Source organism: Parus major, chromosome 17, assembly GCF_001522545.3.
Source record: "Parus major isolate Abel chromosome 17, Parus_major1.1, whole genome shotgun sequence".
NCBI classification, from domain to species: Eukaryota; Metazoa; Chordata; class Aves; order Passeriformes; family Paridae; genus Parus; species Parus major.
Window position 1 is genome coordinate 8,634,170 of NC_031785.1, and position 23,010 is coordinate 8,657,179.

Genomic DNA, 23,010 nt, shown 5'->3' on the forward strand with positions numbered 1-23,010 from the left:
CCAGGGCCCGCCCCATCCTTTGCCACATCCCAAGAACGGGAAGCTCCTTGGGCCGGGGGAGAGGATGTTCTCCATCCCCATCCCACCGTGTGCAGCCTCATCCACACGGTCCATCCCAAACCGGGGGGGTTCAAACACTCTCCAAAGGGCTCTCCAAATATCGGGGAGGCTTTTCCAGGCACGATGGCTCACCAGGCAGCCCTGCAGGCTGGCTGCATAGCTGTGATCCCGGGAGTCTGCCAGGAAGCGGATTTCCTTGTCGGGCTGGGGCTGGCCGAGCTCCGGGGCCGGTCTGCAGGAGTACGAGACCTTCTGGGTGGCGCGGTGGCTGTGCAGGCGCAGGAAGCGGAGCTGCACCGCGCTGGCCCCCGCGTATTCCAGCTGCAGGGACAGCGGGAGAGACAACGGGGGCTGCTTCAGAGGAGCTGTGCTCCCCCCAGCCCCTGCTAAAGCGCTGCAGCTCCTCGCAGGAGGAGGTGGCACGTCCCTCTGTGCTGTCCCACCACTGCAGGGTGGCACTTGGAGACCCCCGACCTCACCTCTGTATCCCCTCGGCTGTTCCAGCCGCGCACTCACCAGGAAGCCCCCGGGCAGGGTGCTGAACCACTCAAAGGTGTTCTCAGAGCTGTAGGTGCTCAGCCAAGCCTTGATGGGGACCTGAGGGGAGCGGGGACAATTGTCACACTGTCCCAGCAAGGGGAATGTGGCACTGACAGGACAAGGAGCCTGCTGTCCCTGCAGCCTGGCACACACCGTGACCAGGATCCTCGCTCCAGAGTGCTCCAACAGCTCCCTGCCAGCACAGTGGGCACCACAGCAAGATAATGTCACCCTGTCCCTCTCCAGCCCCACCAGCCCTTGTCCCCACCCACCCTGAGGGGTCCCTTGGTGCTGAAGCTGCCCCATAACCACACCTGGTTGTGGATGGGGGCTATGCAGGTCTCCCCCCCAGCTGTGAAGTTGCAGAAGGCCAGCAGCGCGTCCTGGGGGCTGCCCTGGTTGGGGTCGATGTAGTATTGCCCTGGAGGGAGGAGAGGAGAGCCCCTGGCACCCAGGTTTGGCACAGGGAGGGTGACACACAGTGCCATCCCACCCCAGCTGGTGGCCTGGCCAACAGCCTGTTTCTCCAGGGATGCCCATGAAGCCCCATCTGACCTCATTCCCCAAAATCCTAATTCCCTCTTTATTTCAAAGAGCTGTCTGTCCCTTCACAGGCTCTGGAGATGGGGCCAGGTCCAGGGGGGTTCCCCATGCCCCTGGTACCATCAGGCAGTTCAGGGTGAGCCAGCAGCAGCTCCTTGCAGGTGGTGGCCGGGTTGGATTTGGTGCCATTGGGATGTTCCATGAGGGCTTGGAGCTCCCGGCTCAGGGAGTCCAGCAGAGCCCAGACCACACTGTAATTCAGCTGGTTGGAGGAATAAATGAGGTGCTGAAAGAAAGAGGGGATATCACCAAGCTGATCATAGATCTCCCCACCAGGGGCATCATCAGGTGCTGAAGAAGGGGATGGCACATGCAGGGCACAAGGGAGTAGCTGGATCTGCTCAGTCTTGGTGCACAGGGACCCTCAGGAGCAGCAGGACATGGGACAGCATCGCTCACCTGCAGCTCCTCCTGTGACAGCGTCAGTGGGGGCCCACTGGGACCAGGGGGGCCAGCCAGACCCTGGGGGACAGTGACAGTGCTGGTGGCACTGGCTGCTGCCCAGGAGCCCCTCAGCAGCTCCTCCACCAGTGCCAGCAGCTGGACATCCCCATGGGATGACAGCATGGCACGGCAGGGCCTCACTGCCTCGTTCAGAGGAGTAAGGGACCCAGATTTTGGGATGAGGGGTGTTTGTGGCTCTGCTTACCGGCATTCCTGGTGTGCCCCTGGGGCCTGGCAGGCCTGGGAAGCCTCTCAGCCCCTGCCAGAGGAGGAGGTGGAAAAGGGAAGGAAAGCAAGGTGGGAGATGCTGCTGTGCTGAGCTGCACCCCCGCAGGACCCCTGCACCCCTGGAGTGGGAAGGAGGGAAGGGATCCCATGGCAGGGCTGATCCCGCTCCAGCTGCTGCTCCCCACTACTTACTTTGGGTCCAGACAAGCCCTGGAAGGAAAGGACAAGACTGGAATAAGAGGGAGGCACGTGGGATCAGAGCTGCATCCCTCTGGGGCCAGAGTGAACCCCAAACTCCTCCCTGCAGAAGAGGGAAGGACTCACCGGTGTCCCGGGAATTCCAGGGTGTCCCCGTGGGCCAGGGGGGCCAGTGTCACCCTGCAAGGACACCACAGGAGCTCAGGGTGCTGCACAGGACATCCCCCAGCCCTGCATCCTTCTACAGCCCAACCCCTTCCCCAGGTGGGTCTTAGATGGAAAAATAAGAAATTCACCCCAAATTCTCATTTTAGTCCCTGACATCCCTCTCCACCCTGCCCTTACCTGCTTTCCCTTGGGTCCCGGCCTCCCAGGGACACCGTGGGGTCCTGGCTTGCCCTGGGAACGTGGCAGGATGTCACACAGGGTGACAAGGGACCCAGGGGGGGAAGGAAAAGAGCAAAACCTGTCACACACCTTGAAGCCATCGTCCCCTCGCTGGCCCAGGTCACCCTTGCTGCCCTTCTCACCCTAGGAGAGAGTCAGGGAAAGCTTTGGTGGCAAAGGGAAGGACAGAACTCCCAGGACACCAGTGTGGGTGGGGAAATTCAGTCATATTATACTTATATATATATATAAATATACAAAAATATTATTTCAGTTATGGCTGGCTGCAAAACTTCTGGAGCAAAAACCCCCAAACCCCCAACCTTTTGGTTCCATAGAATTCACTGCACCCACATTGCTGGGGACAGAGGCAGCTCCAAACTGAAAGGATCATCCCAGACTAAAATATCTCTCAGGAAAACCCTGGAAGTTGCCAGGAAGTACTTGGAGAGCATAAAGAAGATTCTTGGTGTGCTGAAACCAGAAGCAGAGGAAAAATCCCAGCACAGCCTCCCCTCCTCCTGCTCTCCCAGGAGCTGCTCACTGAGCTCACTAGAAATTTAAAGTTTTAATGATTCCCAAGGTTTCATTTTCAGTTTCCTGAAGGATCTGAGCAGCTCCCCATTGCCAGGGACTGCTTGTCACTCTTATTTATGGCCGTGGGGCTGAGGAATGGGATGTTTGGGATGTGCTTGGTTGCTCCAGCCAAGGCTGGACCCATCAGGAGGGGCACAAGGGAGGTTCAGCTCACGGTGCATCAGCATCAATGCTGAAAGCAGGGATTAAAAGGCTCCACACTGCTGCTTGCAACTCCAGAAGGATGGAAAAGCTGGAAAAGGTCTGGATTTGGGAGGAAATCTAGCAGTTCCATCTCCCAGCACTTGGGAAACCCCCAGAGAAGGATGGTGCAGCCATCAGGGTTCAGAAAGAGGGGAAAAAGGGGTGGAATTCAGCAAATTAAATGCCACCCTGTGCCCAGCATCCCTGCTGTGCCTGGCACACGTCCCCTACCTTGTGTCCTTTTGGTCCAGGGTCTCCTTTGATGCCCTTCAGCCCTGGGATGCCCTAAGAGGGAAACATGGAACTTGGAGCTGAGCTGCTCCTGTCAGCCCCTGGCAAGGAGGGACCTCCCCACACCTGAGGATTTCAGGCAGATTTAGAAACTTTGAGGCATTTTCTCATTGTTTCTTTGATTTTTGCTTCCAGGAGGATCCCTCAGCAAAGCCCATTAAAAATGCACTGGAGGTGCCTTGGCTGGCTGAGAAAATCCAGCTTTTTTTGGGTGAAGTTGCCAAAGTTGGGCATTTTTTAAGAATTATTTTAAGCAGAGAAAAAAGCAATTTCTAGTAATTAAAATAAATATCTGAGTCGTTTTTGCTGGCTGCAGTTTGTCCCTCCAGCCTTGACAACTCTCTGGGAAGGTGGGCACAGTCCCATCAGTGCTCAGCACTGCCTGGCATCAGACATCCCTAAAATGAAGGATTTGGCGTCCAGAAGCACATTTTGGGAATGATGTGATTTGCCTGACTGCACACACCCTCCTGGGATGTTAATTTGGGAGGAGAAGACAGGAGGAGACGGATGAACCACTTAAAAACTTCCCTCATTTTAAACAGATCCCTGCTTTGGGTCCCTGCATAGCTGGATCACACACTGGGGTCAAGCAGGGAGCAGGCAGCACCCCAAAACCCCACACTGATACTCACGTAGGGTCCCTGGGGGCCTTGGGGTCCTGGAAGTCCTTTGTCACCTGGGTAGCCCTGAAATGCAAAGGGAGAAGCCCTGGCTGTGCCCAGGGTGATGCTCCAGGGCAGGGAGAGCAGCCCGGGGTGCTGTGGGTGTGGGAGATGCCCCTGTTGGGCTGGGGGGCTCTGGGGGCACAGAGCCCTCAGTTATCATGGTTTATTCTTTTCTAAACCGGGGTCAGGCAGGTGGGAGCACCCCCAAACTGCCAGGGGGGCCAGGCAGCCCCACAAAGCCACGTACCTTGTGTCCCCGGGGACCCCGCGGGGGCTGCTGGCCCATCTTGCCTCGCTTGCCCTGAGATGAAAGGCTCACAGGTAGTTCCAAACTAACCCAGACACCCTTCATCCCTCCAGGATCCTCTCTCCAGGGATTCTGAGCCCCTGCACAGGCTCCAAGGAGCAGCTCCCTGCTCCCTGCCACCCTCCGTGGGGACAGCAGTGTCATTTACCCGTCTGCCAGCTTCTCCTGGGACCCCTTGGTCCCCTTCCTGCCCCGTGTCGCCCTGGAGGGAGAAGAGATGGGGGATGTGGGGCTCAGCCACATCCCAGGACTGGGGAAGAGGAGCTGGAGATGGGGACAGAGCCCACCGGGCACTGGGGGATTCTGGAGATGGGCACCAAGAGCTGGGGAGGCCCCTGTGCCCCCCAGGGCCACCTGAGTCAGGCTGGGGGTAGGATCTGCCAGCCCCTCACTCAAAAACCAGCCCAAGGCAGCCCAAGAGCATCCTGTGTTTTCCAGGTGGAGAAAATCGAGTCCCCCTGGGTGATTCCCACCGTTTTCTTTCCATGGTCCCCAGTGGGATTGAGCAGCTCAGGCTTGCCCACCCCATGCCCACGGGGCAGTTCCCCTCAGGTGCCATCCCCAGGGGAGGATTTTGGGGGTACCTTATCTCCTTTGTGGCCTTTACATCCTTTAGGACCAGCTTGTCCAGGAGAGCCCTGAAATCCCAAAGGAGAAGGAAACCCTTCTGTGAGGATGCTGTGCCAGGAATGCCCCTCCTGGCCTCCCTCCCTGCCTTGCCCGCTGTGCACAGGAGGATGCTCTAAGCTGGAATCTTCCCTTTGGGATTTTCCCTCTCTCTGGAGCCAGCTGGGCAGAGGGGGGATGTGGGAAGGTTCAACAGGAGCAGGAGATGGTGCCTGCATTGAATTTTTCCACACCCAGGAGATGCCAGCATCCCACAGCCTCTTTCAGGTAGAACCACCACGACTCCATCCCACTCCTCACCATTTGTCCCGGTTTTCCCGGCTCTCCTGGCTCCCCTTTTGCGCCCACCAGGCCCTAAGAAGGAAAAAGGAAACAAGGCAAATCCAAACCCAAATGCCAGGGGGACCCAGATCTGGGAGGCTGGAAAAGCTGGAGCAGGGAACGGGGCAGAGAGGAGCCCGCTCACCTCGGTGCCGCTCAGCCCGGTGGCTCCAGCTTCTCCCGGTGGCCCAAGAGTCCCCTGAGTTGGGGACAAAACATGAGGCTGGCACCAGGGGAAGGCGGGAGGGCACAGCTGGGGCTGTTGTCCCCAGGGAGAGCTGTGCCAGGGATGTCCCCGGGGAGCAGAGGCGGTACCTGCCGGCCCGGCTGGCCCTTGGTGCCCACCACTCCTCGGGCTCCCTCGTGGCCGCTGTAGCCCCGGAGCCCAGGGGCACCTGCCAGCCCCCGAGCCCCCTGCGAGCCCTGCAGGGCACACAGACAGGAACACTGCTCACCCCCAGCCCCAGCAGGGCCTGAGCTTGGGGCTTCAGCTGCACTGAGCTTTGCAAATCCACCTGGAGTTTATCCCACAGCAAATCCCCTGGAGTTTATTCCACAGCAATTCCCCTGGAGTTTATCCCACAGCAATTCCCCTGGAGTTTATCCCACAGCCTGACCTCTCCCAGCAGACTGGCCAAGCTAAAGGCCTGGAAGCAGCTGGTGTGTGGAAGGTGCCCCTGCCATGGCAGGGGATGGAATCCAATGAGCTTTGAGGTCCCTTCCAGCCCAGCCCAGTCTGGGATTCTGGGTGTGCATAAGGGCACGTCTTGCCCAGGCAGAGCGGCACTGCAGCCTGGGAAAGCTGGGATGCACATGGGGTTTATCCTGCAGCTGAGCTCAGGGCATCCATAACACGTCTGTGGCTCTCTGTCACAACCATCATCCCCATCCTGGGGCACCTCAAGTGGCACTGGGCAGCTCCCAGAGCCACAGGGACACCTGGGGATGTGCTCCAAGGAGGGGGAAATCCAGAGCCCTGGAGCTGCCTCAGGCAGATGGCAGCAGCTGAGTGTTACCTGTGCAAGAGCTGGGGCACTTTGGCACGGCTTTTAACAGCTCCATTAAAATTCCTTTAGGGAGTTATGCCGTGGGAAATCCAAGGAAGCAGTGACTCAGTCCCAGGGCAGGAGCTGGGAGCCATGGCCAGGCTGGCAGAGCTCACTTTGCAGCCATCCCCAGGGTGAGACACATCCCAAAATGCCACCAAACCTCTTTCCCAAGGGAATTTTTGGGGGGCAGGATGAGTACTCACCACTGGGCCGGGCTTGCCACCATCTCCCTTCATTCCATCATCTCCAGCCAGTCCCTGTGGGGACATTGGGGGTTCAGAAAAAGCCGCTCACCACCATGTCCTTCACCTCTGTGGGGACTTTGAGCATCCTGTCCCACATCCCACGCTCAGCTGGCCAGGACAGCACTGGGAGCCACGTGGGAGTGAGCAGGATTCAGCAGCAGGAACAGGTTTTCCATGAGGTGCTGGAAAGGGTCTGATATTGGGGGTTTAGGTACTGGAAGTTTGGGTTTTTAGGGTCAGTGCTGAGGTATGAGGTGTTAAACCCCCTCCTCATTTCTGAGCCCCCCAAGCTGGCCAGCAGAGGGACAATAAATCCTTTGGGTTACACTGAAAATAGCAAAGAGCTGGGGAAGCCTTTGGCAACTCCCAGCTCTGCAACATTCCAGGCATCAGCACCTCGAATCCTGCAGCCCCAGCAGGTCCATCCACACCTCGTGGCCCTGGATCTCCCTGGGAAAGGAAGGGAAACAGCTCTGTCCATGGAAAAACCCTTCCCTGCCTTGCTGGCTTTGGAGCTCAGGCAGCAAGGCAGGGAGTGTCCCTGTCACCAGCCTGCCCAGGACAGCCATGCAGCCACTCCCAGCACACTCCCAGCACATTCCCACCGGGAAAGCTTGGGAAGAGGCCAGAAAAGGGAGTTTCACCCAGAGATGAAGGATTGGATCCATCATCCCTCTGTACCTTCTCTCCCTCGGGACCGTCGAGCCCAGGAGGACCTCGGAGTCCTGTCCCCCCCTGTTGAGGGCACAAGCAGAGGTCACTCAGCCCTGCCCAGTGCTCCCAGTCCCACAAGTGTCCCCTCACCTGGGACAGGTTGAAAGGAAGAGGGGACATGATCTGACTTACAAACCATCCTCTGGCTCCAGCAGGTCCTGCAGCTCCGGTGACACCGCCCTGGCCCTGGCACACACGGGGAGATGTGTTCCCAGCCCAGCAGGGCAGCATTACCCAAACTGCCCCACAAACCCAAACCACCCTTTGTGCCAACAATGCCCAATTTTGGTGTCATGCCTGTGAGACATGAAACTCCCTAATTTGACAATTCCTAGGATTTTCTGCAGCTCCCAGAGCCCAAGGTTTCTCACCAGGGGTGCATCCCCTCCTTGGCACCCATCACTTTGGCCACCCAGCCCCAGCTGTACTTGCCAGCAAACCTTCTCGGCCCTTCTCTCCCTTCTGGCCTTTCCCTCCAATTTCCCCCGTGGCAGCTCCTGGACCAGGAATTCCAGGAAGGCCCCTGGGGCCAGCATTGCCCTGCTCAGGGATGGAGACAAGTGTCACCACAGAGAGGGAAAAGGAACAGCAATAAACGAGCAGGGAGATGAGCTGTGTCACCCTCTGGCTGGGTGCCACAGAGAGCAGGTCACCCTAGGGTGCTCCTCAGCCATGGGGACACCCCTGTCCTGCTCTGTCCCCACCGTGGAGCAGCAGAGGTTGAGCAGGCCAGGGGTGTTCCCGAGGTGCTGGAAAAAGGGGCAGAGTTAGAGACATCCCTCACCTTCCGTCCCTGCAGTCCTGGCTCGCCCGGGTCTCCAGTGTCACCAGTGTCACCCTGCCCAGGGGGAAATGCCCACATTGGACACAGCAGCTGCTCCCAGCCCCATCCCAGGGCGGGTTAAAAGCTGGGCTTTGATTTCCATGGGCTTTCCCACCCTCCCTGGTTGGGATTTTGATGCTGGGTAAGGCACAGCCTCACCTCCTGTGCCAGGAGATCCCCCCAGCTGTGACCCAGCTCCCCCAAAACAGACACACAAAACGCTGAGCACACCTTGCCCAGCACGGGGACCCCCAAAGCATCAACCCCCACTTCCATGGGAGCATCCCAGGCTCTGTGGGGCAAGGCCATGGCATGGGCAGGGCCCAGAGGCAGCACCTTCCCCATTCCCATTCCCTGTGGGGACAATTCCACACGTACCTCCTTCCCCTGCATCCCAGGCCGTCCTGGTGGCCCCTCTGTCCCCTCGTCCCCTGGCTCCCCAGGGCTCCCTCTGATGCCTGGAGCTCCACGGGTCCCTGGTTCTCCCTGGACAGGATGAAAACAACCAGGATGATTTTTGGCTGCCTTTTCCAGCTGAGCCTGGATCTGCCCTCCATCATTTTCCATACTGGGAAAAAACCCAGTTTTCTTATGGGACCCCCCTTGCCATGCCCAGCAATGTCAACCCCCAGGCATGAGGATGCTGGGGGGAGTTTCCAACACTTCCCATGGATTCAGGCACCTGTGTGACCCTGCAGGAGTGGGGTGAGCCCAGCACCACCCCCAGCACCCACCTGCTCACCCTTGGGCCCCAGCTGACCCTCCGCTCCCGGCGGTCCTGGTGGTCCCTGCGGAGGAAAGAAAAGCCCAGCCCTAGCACAGCTCGTTGACCCAGCTGTAACCTTCCGGCTTTTTTGAGGATCAGCAGCCTCCTCCCATCCTTTCCCATCCCTAGAACAGGGAACTAACTGGGGAGGAGAAGGCTGGAGCAGCCCCATCAGGGTGGGGACACCGTTCCCAGCTGTTGTACCTGCTCCCCATCCAGCCCACGGACTCCGGCTCCCCCGGCATCTCCCACCTCACCCTGCAGAGGACACAAAATCAGGACAAGCAGCTGTGGTGGTTCAGTTCCCCGAGCTGTAAATCCCCATCCCACGGGCTTGGGGCCAAACTGGGAGCAGTGCTGGTCCCCACAGCCCTGGGGAGGTCAGTGGGGCGAGCCCGAGGCTCTGGGCAGCTCCCCGGGACACCAAACCCTCTCCTGTCCTCACCTTCTCTCCTCTCATCCCTGCAGGTCCTTCACGTCCATGTGGACCTTCCCGGCCCTGGAAACAAACACCTCCATCAGCAGAGAGGCTTGGGCTGGACTCAGGAGCCTCTGCAGTTCCCGAGTGGGGTCTGGGATGTCCTGACACCCCACACATCACCACGGGAAGAGAATCCATGCTCCAGCTCCTCAAGCTCCCTGCAACAGCTTCCCTTTTCCTTCCTTGGGAAGCTTCCCTTCCTGCAGGTGCTTCAGGGAGCTCCCCAGAGGTGCTGCTGCAGCAAAATCCTCAATCCCTGTCCTCCTGAGAGGATGAGTGGAAGGGCACTCACCGGGTACCCAGCTGGGCCAGCAGCACCAGCTGCTCCAGGAGCGCCTCTCTCTCCACCCAAGCCAGGCTTCCCGGGAATGCCGTCCAGCCCTCTTGTGCCAGGAACGCCCTGCAAGGCCAAAAAGCCCCTCAGACCCCCAAAACACAGCTCTGGGAGGGCTAAGGCAGGGAAAACCTCATGGCTGATGCAGTTGGGTCACCTCGGGGTCCAAAGGTGCCACCTGCTCCAGGCCCCATCCCTGCAGGTGTAGGGCATTGCTGTCCCCACACACCACTTGTCACCACCCCACACACGGGGTTCAGGCTGTTCCCTGCCCCACAGCCACCCCAGGGATGAAAATGGCCTGCAGTGGACACCCATGTCCACGCTGTGGGACATCAGCCCAGCCCAGCAAGGTGCAGCTCTGCACTTACAGGCAGCCCTGGGAGCCCTCGAGGACCTGGCTCACCCGTTCTGCCCTGGGAAAAGAAGGGTGTTCAGCAGTGTGTCCATGAACGGGGGAACTGGGGTCAGCGTGAGGCTTGCCCAGAGAAATCCCCATGTCTTGGGACCATCTCAGGATCAGGACAGAGCCCAGCCAGCAGGGAGCAGGGCCAGGGTCCTGCCTGCTCCCAAAAAAGGGGTTTGGGATGGATCCATGGTGCAGGCAGCACAGGGGATGTGCTGCAGCTCACACCTCCACCCAGAGGGATCGGAGCAGCCAGGAATACAGGGAGCAAGGAGAGCCCTACCTGGGAGCCAGGAGCACCACGGGGACCAGGGGGACCTGGCAGGGCCTGGGGGACAAGAGCACCACCAGTGACACAGCCCTGGCTGAGCTGGACTGTCAGAAGTTCCCCATGGCAAAGATTTCCCATTTTTCCCATTCCCAGACCTTGCTTGGTGCTTTCCAGGAGGATGGAGCTGCCCGGAACAGCCGCAAACAGGGCTTACCTTTGGACCAGCTTTTCCTGGAAATCCTGGTGGACCTTGAGCTCCCCTTTCTCCCTGTCAGGAGGCAAGAAAGATTTTCTTTCCCCTTAATGCAAAAACCTCTTTAAAAAACAGAAGGAAACAAACAAAACCCAGCTCTTAGAACAATCCAGAGGTGTTTGGGCAGAGGAGGTGCTAGAGTGGGAGACAGATCCAGCTGTTCTCCTTCCACTGTGGCTGATGGAGACTGTGGACACCCCCAAACCCATCCATTGGCTTCAAAACTCATCCCAAAAATGCTTCCAATGCTTCCAGTGCTGGAGTGGGTGTCCCGTGCCTACCTTGTCTCCCCTGCGTCCCAACCTCCCGCGGTCTCCAGCAGGTCCTGGATAGCCCTGGGAAGAGCTCGGGGTCAGGAGGCAGCTGGGGCTGCCTGGCATCCCGGTATTTTTGGGAGAAGGTGGCTGAGGGAAAGGCAGGAGCCCTGGGAGGATGGTGAGTGCCCAGCTGGAGCTGCAGCCTCCTCCCAGTCCGGCCACCGCCGTGTCCCCTCCGTGTCCCCTCTGTCACTTACATGGACGCCCACAGGTCCTTGTGGCCCCTCCAAGCCCGGCTTCCCCGGCAGCCCCTGCCAGGCACAAGAAGGGAATCAGCAAACCCTGGGCTGCAGCCAGGCACCCTCCCTTCCCCAGGGATCCCATGGGATGTGAGGAGCCTTTGGGACGAGTCCATGGGATCCCCCCAGGTCTCCCCACGGCAGCTCAGGGCCTCTGGGGCTGTTCACCACCATCACTCCCCCAGCCAGCCCCCCCAAACCCCAGTTCTCACCTTTGGGCCCAAGGAACCCAGGTCTCCATCAGGTCCAGGCTTTCCTGGCGAGCCCTTTGGGATTATTTTGGGAGGTGTGAGTCAAAGGCTGAGAGGAGATGAGCCCCACCGAGCCCCCAGTGCTGCCCCTGAGCTCCTGGCCAGGGGTCACAGGGGGCAACCTCAGCCACTGTGGCTGGTCCTGGTGGCTCCTGCACAGCAGTCCCCATGGCTGTCACCAGGGAAGGTGACAATCCTTGCTCTCAGCATCATCTGAGTGCCAGCTCTCAGGGAGGAGCTGTTCCAGGTCTCCATCCCAGATCACCGAGCAGGAGGGACCCCCAGGATCCCCCAGCCCTGCCCAGACCCCCCAACATCCCACCCTGGGCATCCCTGGAGCTCTGGCAGCCTCAGGGCCGTGCCCATTCCCTGGGGAGCCTGGGCAGTGCCAGCAGCCTCCCCCTGAACCTGTGCCACCCTCTGGCCCTGGGATCTCCTGCCAGGACCCAGAGCCAGCTCCTGCTCGGCCGTGCAGGGTTTCCATGAGCTGCCCTTTCCCATGGACACCCTGCCAGGCTCAGGAAGGCTGCACAGTTCCTGGAGCAGCCTGATTCCTTGCTTGGAATGATTCTTCTCTTCCCTAGCCCCCAGTTATTTCCACCACTGAGGCTTTTTAATGTCTTTTATCAACCAGGTAAGATCAGGCCCTACAGATGTCCTGATTCCCAAGGAAAGTCCCACATTCCCCACCAGCAGCACCAGCCCCACTGACATCCCACCAAGGAAAACACGCAGTTCATGCAGAGGAACATTTTTGTTTTTCCTTACTATGGATCCAGGAGTTCCAGCGTGCCCACGGCCCCCTGGCAAACCAGCAAATCCCTGGAGGAAAGGGCAGCAGAGGAGCCATGGAGGGAAGGCAGGAGAGGAGCATGGAGAGACTCAGCCCCACCCAAGGCACAGGTGAAGGGCCCAGCCTGACCGAGGGGCTTTTCCTTAAAATCCAGCTCCTGGATTCCTCATGGAACCACTGTGGCTGTGTGTGGACAGACACAACACCCACCCACGGACACTCTGTGATGCTGGCAGCACTCAGGTGTGTCTCTGGCACAGTTTTCATCCTCTCTTTTGAGGAAAATGCCAGATTTTTATTTTTTAATTGTTTCTTTAAAATTAAAGAACAAAGATAAATATATGAAATCCTACAGAAGGGAAAACCTGCTGCCAGCTGGATCTGTTGAGGATAGCAGTGCCAGGGGTGGGAAATCCCACTGCCCTGTTCCCAATCCTTCTCCCCTCAGCAGAATTCCCAGAGGAGCATCCTCCAGCTGCTCTTGCTCCACCCCATCCCATGGAGGCACATTCCCAAAGGGATAAAGCTGAGCAGAGGGATGGAAGGCCAGAAACCAGCTCTACTCACCAGTGGTCCCCTCCTGCCTGGGCTGCCCACAATCCCTGGGTGGCCCTGCAGGACGAGGATGAGGATGAGGATGAGGATGAGGATGAGGATGAGGATGAGGATGGGGAGGCAGAACAGCCTCTCCCAGTCCCCATCGTGGCAAAGTCCATGGAATCAAGGTCTTGTCCCACATGGCCATGGGATGGGAGGTTGGGAAGGGTCCCCATGGATGGAATCAAGGTCTTGTCCCACGTGGCCATGGGGAAGGGTCCCTGTGGGCTCAGCTGTCCCTGTCCACCCCTCCCAGCACCCTGTCCCCAGCCAAGTACAGATGTAGGATGGGAACCTGTGTACCAGGCTTTCCTTCAGCGCCCTCCGCTCCCGGCACGCCCCGCGAGCCCTGCAAGGAGAATTTTGTCTCAGGGTGGCCCCACCAAGGGCTCCTCCAGCCCCAGAGCCTCCCTGAGGGTGACAATGTGGGACATCAGCGGTGGCACTGCCTGGCGTGTGTGGGGCTGTGGGTTCATCCATGCACAGCTCATCCCACTGCAGCTCCATCCCCCCTCGGAATGGGAAATAACATCCCTGTGAGATGTCTCTGCTGGGTTTTCCCTCCTCCTGTCCCAGCTGTTTATTCCTGGCTCCTTCACCACCCACAGCTCCAAATAACAGAGCTTCCTTATAAAGTTCTTCCCTGGAATTTTCTGTGCTCTGTCCTGGCTTCGGGCAGGTGATTTGTCAAAGTGCCACAGGCTGAGCTGCTCATCTTTTCTTGTGCAAATTCCCGACCCTGTGATCTGGCCACATCCCAGGATGCTGCTCCCATGTCCCAGAGCCAAGAGCTCCACGTGGCAGCACAGGGACGTGGGATATCCTCCACTTACGGGCAGTCCAGGGACTCCAACCAGCCCACGCTGCCCCACACGGCCCTGGAAAACACCAGGAATCACCAAACCAGCCAGCTGCCAGCGGCAAAGCTGCGGATTTGGAGGGAAATCTTGTGCCTGAAGGATGTGCTCTGCCCCAGCACATCCCAAACCAAGCAAGGGATGTTTCAATCCAGGCTTGTTTCAATCCCCCACAGCCAAAGATCCAACCCCAAATCCCAGCACCCCGTTACTTACCCGGGCTCCCCGTGGTCCTGGGGCTCCCTTGGGGCCATCAGGTCCTTGGCATCCCTAAAATCCACACAGAGGAAAACACAGGCATTGCAGGTCAGGGGGATGCCATGCATGGGGAGGGGGCCAAGGGGCTGCAGACCCTGCCCAGGATGGGACCCTGGCAGGGAGGGCACATCCCTGTTTTCCATGCAAGGAAGCTTTCCATGCTTCCATGGGAAGGCAGCCCATGGGGAAAGCAGCAAATTCTGGCACTGACCTTGGGTCCCTCGCTGCTGTTCAGCCCTGCTGGGCCAATCTGGCCTTCTTCCCCCTGCCAGGAGAGAGGGGAGGAATCACCCAGGGAAAACACAGCCTCTGGTCCCAGGGGAGTCACCAGCCTGCTGCTGCTGGAGGGAAAAACACTGCGAGTGTGACCAGAGGTGACGTTAATTAATGTCACCAGTTGAGCTTTGCTGGGAATGAGGACTTCTCCCATCCCCCAGAGTTAAAAAAACAGGCAGAAAGGAAAATCCTAACAGTTTGGTGTGGCCCAAAGTGACACAGATGGATATTTTTGTTTCCTGGTGGACAAATTAAAGGCAATTCCAAGGAGTGCTGTGCCAAGGCTCCTGCCTGCTCCAGCCCCAGCAGCGCTGCCTGGGAGGGTGGACAAGGCAGGGAGAGGATTCCTGCTGCATCCCCAGCTCCTGCAGGGCTGGGAGGAGCTGTTATTCACCCTGAAGAGCAAAAGAGCAGATCCAGGAAGGTTTCCCAAAAGCCTTGGGAGTGGGAGGTCATCCCCTGCAGAGCGGAAAGCTGGGTGGGAAAATCATCTTCCTTTTCCTGGGAAGCTGGGAATTACCAGAGGGATCCCTTAGGAGACACCCCATAAATCAGCCCGTGTGGCCCCTCGGGGCTGTCCCCATGCTGTGACACAGGTCACAACACCTGGGCTGTTCCCCTGTTCCCCCCAGCCCAGCTGTGGCACTCACATCTGGTCCCCGTGGCCCTGCTGCCCCTCGGGGGCCGGGGAAGCCCTGCAAGCCCCCCTGGCCCCGGCTTCCTGGAGGGCCTTTTGCTCCTTGTGCTCCTCGTGGGCCCTTGGGGGAATAAAACACAGAATGTGACAAAGCAGGGACAGCAATTCCCTGACCCACAGGCAGGAATTCCCCCGAGAAGCCATCACTGGTGTGGGTGAGCACCCCAAACCCTCCTCCCCAGCACGCCCGCAGCACCAGGCACCGGGAGATGCGTTTTTTAAACAGCCAAAGCGAGACTGAAGCACAGATGAGGTGGTGGGATCAGCACAAAACTGCTGCCACAGCCCCCAAAAGCCAGCAGGGTCCTCGGGCAGCCTCACCCACCCAGCCAGGGCTGGGTAAAGCACATCTGGACAAGGCAGGGAGCAGCTGGAGGCACCACAGCCTTGGGAATTGGTACCTTGCCTCCTTTGGCTCCCAAATCTCCCTTGGCTCCAGCCGGACCTCGGCAGCCCTGCAAGAGCAGCAGCAGTGGAGGTTACACTGGGGAACCCCTGGGGTCTGATTCTGGCACCAAATACAGGGAATTTTGTCCAGTTCCAGTCAGGGATTTCCTCAGGATGGGCCTTTCAGACATTCTGGATCTGCTCCTCGTGGTGGGGAGGCTCCAGGGCTTTTGGGTTCAACCCTCCCCACACCAACCCCATCTCTGGTGGCATCTCTGGCTCCACCAAAACAACGACAAATGCCTTCAGGCCAAAGCATTCCCCCTCCCCTGAGCCTCCCAAGGACAGGTGAACCCTTAGGGCACTCCCAAGGCTGAAAGTTTCTCTTATTACATCAAAAGGAGCCCAAGCTCAGCTCTGCCTTCCCAAACAGCTCTGCCACCTATTCAAACATCGAGTCCAAGCACACAGAGCTGCAGCTTTGGGCTGCTCTGCCACGGCTCTCCTGCTTCCAAAGCAGGGATCCCATGGATGCCAGCACTCACCCGCTCTCCTTGGGTGCCTTTTGCACCTGGCAGGCCCAAAAAACCCTTCAGAGAGAGGAGAGAGTGCAAGTTAAAAAAAGAAGAGCACAAAGGGAGGTATTGCCGTGCTCCTGGAGGTGACAACCCCTCCCCAGAGCTCAGGGATGGGATGGTAAATGGGAGGCACCAGTTTGGCTCTGTTGGTTGCTGTGATGCCCCAGTGGGATTTGTTCCCCCAAAAGAGTCACAAACCCTCCCAAGGCTGGCCCTAAGGTGAGGCTGAGGTCCTTGTTTGGCTCCAAAATGCATCCCCCACATCCCACCCTGCACCCACATCCCAGCTCTGGGGGTCCCAGGACATGGGAAAGGGACACCTGGGCCAGGCAGGAGGATGATCCCAAGCCTTTGGAAAGGGCAGCTGAGCGCCCAAACCCCTTGGGAAAAGGGTGCCCCAGGGAAGGGATGGGCAGGGCTGGGTTATCTCTGCTGATAAATCCATAGGGAAAGAATGAAAATCGAGGTCCCTGAAAGCAGGAGGGTCAGAGGAGCTCTGGGGATGATGAGTGTGGCCACAGGGACGTGGCTGACCTGTGGGGAGCCAGGGGAAACAAATCCCTGCAGGATTTTATGGGGCTGTCAGGGGGAAGATGAGAGCACCCCACATCCAACCACCCCCTTCCCATGCACTTACCCCAGGGCCCTCCAGTCCCAGCTGTCCCCTCAGCCCGGGGGCACCATCTGTACCCTGCAAGGGGAACCCTGGAATCACAGACTGGAGGGACCCCCAGGACCACCCAGCCCTGCCCAGACCCCCCAACATCCCACCCTGGGCATCCCTGGAGCTCTGGCAGCCTCGGGGCCGTGCCCATTCCCTGGGGAGCCTGGGCAGTGCCAGCAGCCTCTGGGGGAAGAACCTTGCCCTGATCTGCAGCCTGAGCCTGGCCTGGCCCAGCTCCAGCCGTTCCCTGTCCCTGTCCCTGTCCCTGTCCCTGTCCCTGTCCCTGTCCCTGTCCCACAGGGCTCCCATCACAGCACCCAGCCCCTCCCCAGCGTGCCCGGGGTCCTGCAGGTGGAATTTGGGAGATCAGCTGGAAATGCTGCCCCCTCTCCCTTCCAAAAACAGGAACAGGGACCCCTCAACCCCCTGTGTCAGATTCCTGCAGGGAAATCCTTCCAGCCTGGGCTTCATCCCCACCAAGGTCCAGAAAAACGCTCTTACTGTGTCTCCTTTGGGACCAGCAGATCCCTCCAGCCCTGCTGGACCCTGGGAAAAACAAATGCAGGGGGAGGTTGGGAAGAAGGGGCAGGTTGGGAAGAAGGGAGAGGTTGGGAAGAAGGGGGATGTGTTTCCCTCTCTGGATGAGACCCCGGCCCACAGGAACCTGCCCAGCCCCTGGAGCTGCCCCACACCTCACAATGTCCCCACCAGGTCCCACCCACCCACTCCTGGTGGGCCACAAGGACCCCCGAGGTCAAGGATTTCACTTCCAAAGTCCATGGGGGACAAATCCCAGCAGCTCCTGGAAGAGAACTGGGGGATGACAGCACCCACTCACCTGAGAGCCCCTGGGGCCGGGGGGGCCACGTCTGCCCTGCAGGCCCTGGGGTCCCTGCAGAGGGGGGGACAGGGGGCTGCCATTAGGATCAAATCCCTGCAGGGCTCTCCTGGGAATTCCCAGCCACTGAGGAGCTGCAGAGTTCCCAGCTTATGGCACACGGAAAGGATTCCCAGCCCTGAGCCAGCAGCTTTTGGGGTGGGTTGGGATCACATCCCAGCTGCAGGAGGCCAGGCCAGGTGAGCCCTGGACACCCCCCATGCCGGGACCCCCCATCCCAGGATCTCCTACCTTGGGGCCACGGGGGCCAGGCATCCCAGGAGGGCCCAACTCCCCCTGTGGAGAGAGCAGGGTGGGGTGGGGTGAGCACAGCAACCCCAGAATCCCAACAAACAGAGGATGGGACCGGGCCACACGCACCTGAGAGCCATTGATGCCTCGGCATCCCACGGATCCCGGCTGGCCGGGCTCTCCCTGCAAGGCAGGACCCCCCTCAGCCCCACAGCCCCCACAGGGGAGGTGGGACAGCCTTCTGAGCATCCCCGGGCTGCTGGGGGTGCTGGAGTGCTTTCCTGGTGGGTTTTAACACCACTGCTCCTTTGGCAATCCTCCTCCCGCTACCAGGGGTGGTTTTAACCAAATGCAGCATTTTTAGGTGTTCAAAGCATTTTAAGCTCTGCTGTCTGAACAAACCCCTGAGACTCACCATGGGACCAGCAGGGCCTGGGGGACCCACTGAGCCACCTTCTCCCTGCAGCAGGAGAGAAAAAAAATGCCATTTTTTGCTTTGGTTCTCTCCTTCACCCCAAATCCCCCTTTTTCTCCACATCATTTTTTCACATTTCTTCACATCAGCTGCTTGATGCCCCCTCAGACATTTGCTGACCAACCCCAGCTCCATTTCACATTGGAGAATGCATCCATTCACCACCAGACCACTTCCATTTTCCTTTAAAATCCTTTTCCACCCCTTTCCTGGACAGGATGTCTCCCAGTTGTGTGGGAGCACTGAGCAGCCTGGAAAAACCAGTGCTGCCAGCCTGGGATTCATCTCAGCTGGAGGTGGCCACCTAAAATAAATCCCAAAGTGCTCTAGAAAAGCTCATTTCCCTTCATTTATCCTCATTCCCAGCCAGAACAGGGATGGGAAATGCAGGGATGTAAATCCCTCCTCAAGACCCAGTGGGAATCCCCGGCTCCTGCAGCCCTTTGGGTGCACAGGGGAGGTGAATCCACTCACCTCTGGTCCTGCAGGGCCCTGGAAGCCCATGACGCCCTTCAGCCCCGCCATCCCCTGGGAGAGAAGCCGGGAATGAGGTGTCAGCACCCCGAGGTGGCTCTGCCTCCATCCCCTCCCTCACAGCAGGGGCAGGGACAGAGGCCAAAGCCGGGAGAACGTGGGGACATCGATGGGAGGGACAGGGCAGGAGGGGCTGAGACGGCTCCAGCTCCCCAGGTAACTCACCTGGAGGCCAGCAGCTCCCCAGGTAACTCACCTGGAGGCCAGCAGCTCCCCAGGTAACTCACCTGGAGGCCAGCAGCTCCTGGCAGCCCATTCTCTCCCTTCACCCCCTGGAAAAGCCAAGAGCAGCCTGAGCGATGGAGGAGAGCAGGGCTGGGGGGGCTGTGGCAGGGAGGGAGAGACCCCTGCCCACCCTGGCAGGGCTGTGAGGGGCAGGGACAGCCACCCTCACCTTCACTCCCTTCTCTCCTTTGTCCCCAGCTGGTCCAGGGTCTCCCAAGAAACCCTGAAATGGAACAAGGATGAAATGGGAACAAGGATGAGCCGCAGCTGGGCCAGCAGGAGTTAAAGTGTGCCTGGAGGGACACGGCCAGGGTGGGACAGCAGGGTGGGGACCCTCAAGGTTGTGTTAAATGGGGCAAAGCCTGGCTGCTGTCCCTCCCTGCAGCTCCTGTCCCACCCAGCAGTGACACGGGGCTGGCACAGGGCTCTGCACAGGCAGGAGGGCACCAAGGGTGGCCCAGAACATCTGATAACCCACGTGGGACCGCAGCTTCAGAGAGAAGAAATGAGGTCTCAAACCCGCCAGCATGAGCAGACCTGGAGGAGCCCAAAAATCTCCTGGGCAGCTCTAAAACTTTTGGCCTTAAGAAGAAGAATCGATGGGAAAATTAAAAAATTAAACGGTGGCAAAGCACCAGTGTTCACTTTTTTATGGACATTTCCCATCCCAGGGAGGGGCTGCAGGAGCTGTGCTGGTACCAGTGAAAGCAGCAATGAAAGGTGCTGGGGTTTGGCACCAGGAGCACGGGCTGGGGCTGGCACTTGCCACTGTGCAAGCCAGAGCCAACTCACCTCCTCTCCCTTGTCCCCAGCCAGCCCTCGGTCACCCTGGAAGCCCTGGAGGCCCTGGGGAGAGGGGGGAAGGAGCAGAGCAGGCACTGAGGGGGTGCCCAGAACCTCCCACCCGTGTCCACCCTGCTCCCCAGCAGCTGCTGAGAGCCCCAAACTTCCCAGCACCATCCCTGACCTCTAAACCCACCCTGAGAAAGCTCCCAAGGTCAGGGGCGTTGCCTGGAATCCCCAGGGATTGCTGCCAGGGCTGTGGAAAAGGGCAGGGACCAAGGAAGGAGATTCCTGGATTGAACACTCTCCAGGCATTCTGGAATTAATCTCATTTCCTGGTCACACTCCAGGTTTTGAGCCCTCGAGGGTTCGGAGCAGCGTGGTGTAGTGGAGGGTGTCCCTGCCCGTGGCACAGGGTGGACTGAGATGGTTTTTAAGGTCCTTTCCAGCCCAAGCCATTCCATGATTTGTAGTTATTTCCCACGAGGAGATCCAGGAGCAGCAGCCCAGCCCTGGTGCTCAGACCCACCACCCCCAGGAGCTGCATTATCCCAGCCCCTTAATCCACAACTCTGTTCTTCCTGGGAAACCTCGAGGCACCAATCCAGGCGTGCCTGCTCTGGGGGTGAGCAGAAATATTCTGAAGGAGGCAAGAGAAGGGAGAACATCCTTCCTCCTGATCCTGACCCTGCTGCTCACCTGCTCCCCTGGCAGCCCCCACGGCCCAGGTTTGCCATCCAAGCCAGGGAAACCATCAGAGCCGGGGTATCCCACACGCCCTGGCAAGCCCTGGAGCCCGGGTTCCCCCTGGGGAAATAAATCCAAGCACAGAAAATTGAAAAATCCACATTATGAAAGCAGCAAATGAAACTCTGAGCTCTGCCTGCCTCTGGCTCCTGGAGCTGGGGAAAAGCTCCCTGCATCCAGGGCCTGCAAGTGTTGGGCACGTGGATCTCTCCAGGGTCTCCACCAAAACCCTGGGATAGCTGTGGGCAGGGGGTGTACAGCAGGAAGCAACACGGAGGGCAGGGAAGAAGCAATCCAGTGAGAGAAGGTCGAGGGAAAGCTCCTGCATCAGCTCCTGATCCTTTCCCACATGCAGGAGCCAGAGCAGATCCATCTCAGGATCCACCACCAGCTCAAGCTTCAGGGCAATCCTGAATTCAGGCAGGCTGAAGAGCAGCGTGGAGCAGAGCTCCAGCAATCTGGGAGAGTGGGACAGGGTTTTCCCTTCCCTGTACCCACAGGGAGCTGAGCTGGGCAATCCCAGGGGAAATGGGATCCCATCAGGGATCCCCACGGAGGGGCACAGGCAGAGCTCTCCCATCCCATCCAGAGCTGGGGTTTCTAGAGGGGGACAAAAGGACTTTGGGACAGGGAGCAGCACCCAGAGGGGCTGTGCTGGCTGTGACTGAGCCATCCCTGGTGCTGCAGGCACAGGAGGAGCAGCAGCAGAGTGACTTTGTGCAGAGCCACCCCTGCCTGGCACAGCAGCGGCTGGGAGGGGACCAGGACATTGATGCCATCACCTCCAAACCATTCCCAAACTGTCCCCAGCCCTGGCACGGCTCTGCCTCACCCAGCCAGGGGCTGATCCAGCAGGGGCAGGGTTCCTGAGGGTCCCAGGGCAGCCCTGAGGGCACGTTCAGCCTTTCCAAAGTGTGCCCACACCCCCGAGCCCTCACTCACCGTGTACCCCCGCTGGCCTTTCTCCCCCGGCTCTCCCGGTGCTCCGCAGGGTCCCTGTGCACAAACAGGGGTTGAGTCCCCCAAGGTGTCCCCAAGGTGTCCCCAAGGTGTCCCCAAGGTGTCCCCCATTCCACCCCGAGCCCTGTGCAGGCTGGGAGGACAAGCAGCAGTGCCCAGAGGTGACCTTGGGGAGGGCAGAGTGGGACAATTTGCAGCCCTGGCACCCCCAGCGTGCCAAGGTCTGTGCCCAGGGCAGGGCTGGAGCCAGCAGCAGATCCATTTCTCCACTGCTTTGGCTCCTGGTGGGATGTCAGGACGGGGAATTTTGCCTTCCTCCCCTTTGCCTCATGGCCAGATGTGGGACAAGCATCACCCAGCAGTGCCAGGGTGGTGGGCATGGCCCCAGGACAGACCGGCCCCACACAAATCCTGCCCTTCCCTGCCTTGTTTTTGTGCCTCTGGGAGGGATCCACATGGTCCCTTCCCCAAAAACAAGGGCTGGAACCTGATGCCCCAGGAAATGAAGCCAGTCCAGCTCAGCTGGCAGAGACAGAGGGGCTGCAGCTGCCAGGAAACCCTGGAGTTGGATATCAAACATCCCGGGTTTCAGTGGGAAGCAGACAAGAAATCCATTAGGCTGCTTTGAAACCCAATCCCAAAGCCCCTAATTACAGCCACAGCCTGAAAGTGTCCCCAGGTTAACCAGGCTGGCAGCAGGGCCACCAAGGGGACAGCAGGGCTTTTGTACTTACAGGTGCTCCTGTTTTCCCAGGATGTCCTGGGGGCCCGGGAGCTCCGGGTTTTCTCTGGATTAAAAGAAAAAAACAAACAAAAAAAAAAACAAAACCGAAAAAATTGGTAAAACTCAAGTGCTTGGAGCAAGGAGAACTCAGCTGCCAACAAGGGAAAATGCAAACACAAAGTGACCAAAGTGGCACTCACCGGCCAGCCTGCGTGCAGGAGTTGGTAAAATGATGATTGCTGAAAGAAAAATGAGGGGGGAAAAAAGCAAAATGTTAAAAAAAGAAATAATCCCAAATTCCTTTTTGCTGGCTTTAAGGACCTTCTCCTTGCCTTGGGAAGATGCAGCAGTAATCACCTTTAATTCATTTATTTATTTCATAGTCTGTGCATGCAAGGGATGGGAGGAAGGACAATCTGAGGGTGTGGGAAATAAGGAACTACTTCACTAGAAAATTCAGCAGAGAGGCCACTTCTCCTGGGGTTTGGTGAAATTCAGCTCCCCCATGAATTCCCTGCAGCCCTGGGACACCAGAAACATTTGGAATATGGAAAGGTAGGAAATGTGGTGGTGGTGAGCACAGGGACTGTCAGATTTTGGTCCAAAATCAGCTGCAGTTTGCCCTAGGAGGGGAATCTCCTCCAGCCTCTGGAAAACCCAGAGGAGCAGATGCTCAGTAGGTTTTGCTTTTACTGCTCCCAGTAGCCACTCTCTGCAGTCACC

At 58.7% G+C, this 23,010-nt stretch overlaps 1 protein-coding gene across 1 annotated transcript in view; it reads right to left on the minus strand.

The window, feature by feature from the left end:
- Nucleotides 1-23,010, minus strand: part of LOC107212207 (collagen alpha-1(I) chain) — a 65,464-nt gene that overhangs the window by 362 nt on the left and 42,092 nt on the right. The window contains exons 11-68 of the mRNA XM_033518542.1: nt 22,488-22,526; nt 22,298-22,351; nt 21,546-21,599; nt 20,556-20,663; nt 19,866-19,919; nt 19,243-19,296; nt 19,076-19,120; nt 18,789-18,842; nt 18,255-18,299; nt 17,969-18,022; nt 17,840-17,884; nt 17,549-17,602; nt 17,212-17,256; nt 16,684-16,737; nt 16,014-16,058; nt 15,483-15,536; nt 15,035-15,142; nt 14,320-14,373; nt 14,067-14,120; nt 13,827-13,871; nt 13,289-13,342; nt 12,964-13,008; nt 12,372-12,425; nt 11,565-11,618; nt 11,311-11,364; nt 11,078-11,131; nt 10,758-10,811; nt 10,556-10,600; nt 10,238-10,282; nt 9,825-9,932; nt 9,497-9,550; nt 9,256-9,309; nt 9,020-9,073; nt 8,664-8,771; nt 8,247-8,300; nt 7,895-8,002; nt 7,595-7,648; nt 7,430-7,483; nt 7,145-7,198; nt 6,707-6,760; nt 5,770-5,877; nt 5,600-5,653; nt 5,434-5,487; nt 5,091-5,144; nt 4,655-4,708; nt 4,447-4,500; nt 4,167-4,220; nt 3,472-3,525; nt 2,551-2,604; nt 2,419-2,472; nt 2,200-2,253; nt 2,068-2,085; nt 1,853-1,906; nt 1,603-1,665; nt 1,264-1,429; nt 915-1,021; nt 577-657; nt 193-381 (exon numbers count right to left, since the gene is read on the minus strand). Coding sequence (XP_033374433.1) covers nt 193-381; nt 577-657; nt 915-1,021; nt 1,264-1,429; nt 1,603-1,665; nt 1,853-1,906; nt 2,068-2,085; nt 2,200-2,253; nt 2,419-2,472; nt 2,551-2,604; nt 3,472-3,525; nt 4,167-4,220; nt 4,447-4,500; nt 4,655-4,708; nt 5,091-5,144; nt 5,434-5,487; nt 5,600-5,653; nt 5,770-5,877; nt 6,707-6,760; nt 7,145-7,198; nt 7,430-7,483; nt 7,595-7,648; nt 7,895-8,002; nt 8,247-8,300; nt 8,664-8,771; nt 9,020-9,073; nt 9,256-9,309; nt 9,497-9,550; nt 9,825-9,932; nt 10,238-10,282; nt 10,556-10,600; nt 10,758-10,811; nt 11,078-11,131; nt 11,311-11,364; nt 11,565-11,618; nt 12,372-12,425; nt 12,964-13,008; nt 13,289-13,342; nt 13,827-13,871; nt 14,067-14,120; nt 14,320-14,373; nt 15,035-15,142; nt 15,483-15,536; nt 16,014-16,058; nt 16,684-16,737; nt 17,212-17,256; nt 17,549-17,602; nt 17,840-17,884; nt 17,969-18,022; nt 18,255-18,299; nt 18,789-18,842; nt 19,076-19,120; nt 19,243-19,296; nt 19,866-19,919; nt 20,556-20,663; nt 21,546-21,599; nt 22,298-22,351; nt 22,488-22,526 — 3,660 coding nt within the window. The remainder of the gene's footprint in view (nt 1-192; nt 382-576; nt 658-914; nt 1,022-1,263; nt 1,430-1,602; nt 1,666-1,852; nt 1,907-2,067; nt 2,086-2,199; nt 2,254-2,418; nt 2,473-2,550; nt 2,605-3,471; nt 3,526-4,166; nt 4,221-4,446; nt 4,501-4,654; nt 4,709-5,090; nt 5,145-5,433; nt 5,488-5,599; nt 5,654-5,769; nt 5,878-6,706; nt 6,761-7,144; nt 7,199-7,429; nt 7,484-7,594; nt 7,649-7,894; nt 8,003-8,246; nt 8,301-8,663; nt 8,772-9,019; nt 9,074-9,255; nt 9,310-9,496; nt 9,551-9,824; nt 9,933-10,237; nt 10,283-10,555; nt 10,601-10,757; nt 10,812-11,077; nt 11,132-11,310; nt 11,365-11,564; nt 11,619-12,371; nt 12,426-12,963; nt 13,009-13,288; nt 13,343-13,826; nt 13,872-14,066; nt 14,121-14,319; nt 14,374-15,034; nt 15,143-15,482; nt 15,537-16,013; nt 16,059-16,683; nt 16,738-17,211; nt 17,257-17,548; nt 17,603-17,839; nt 17,885-17,968; nt 18,023-18,254; nt 18,300-18,788; nt 18,843-19,075; nt 19,121-19,242; nt 19,297-19,865; nt 19,920-20,555; nt 20,664-21,545; nt 21,600-22,297; nt 22,352-22,487; nt 22,527-23,010) is intronic.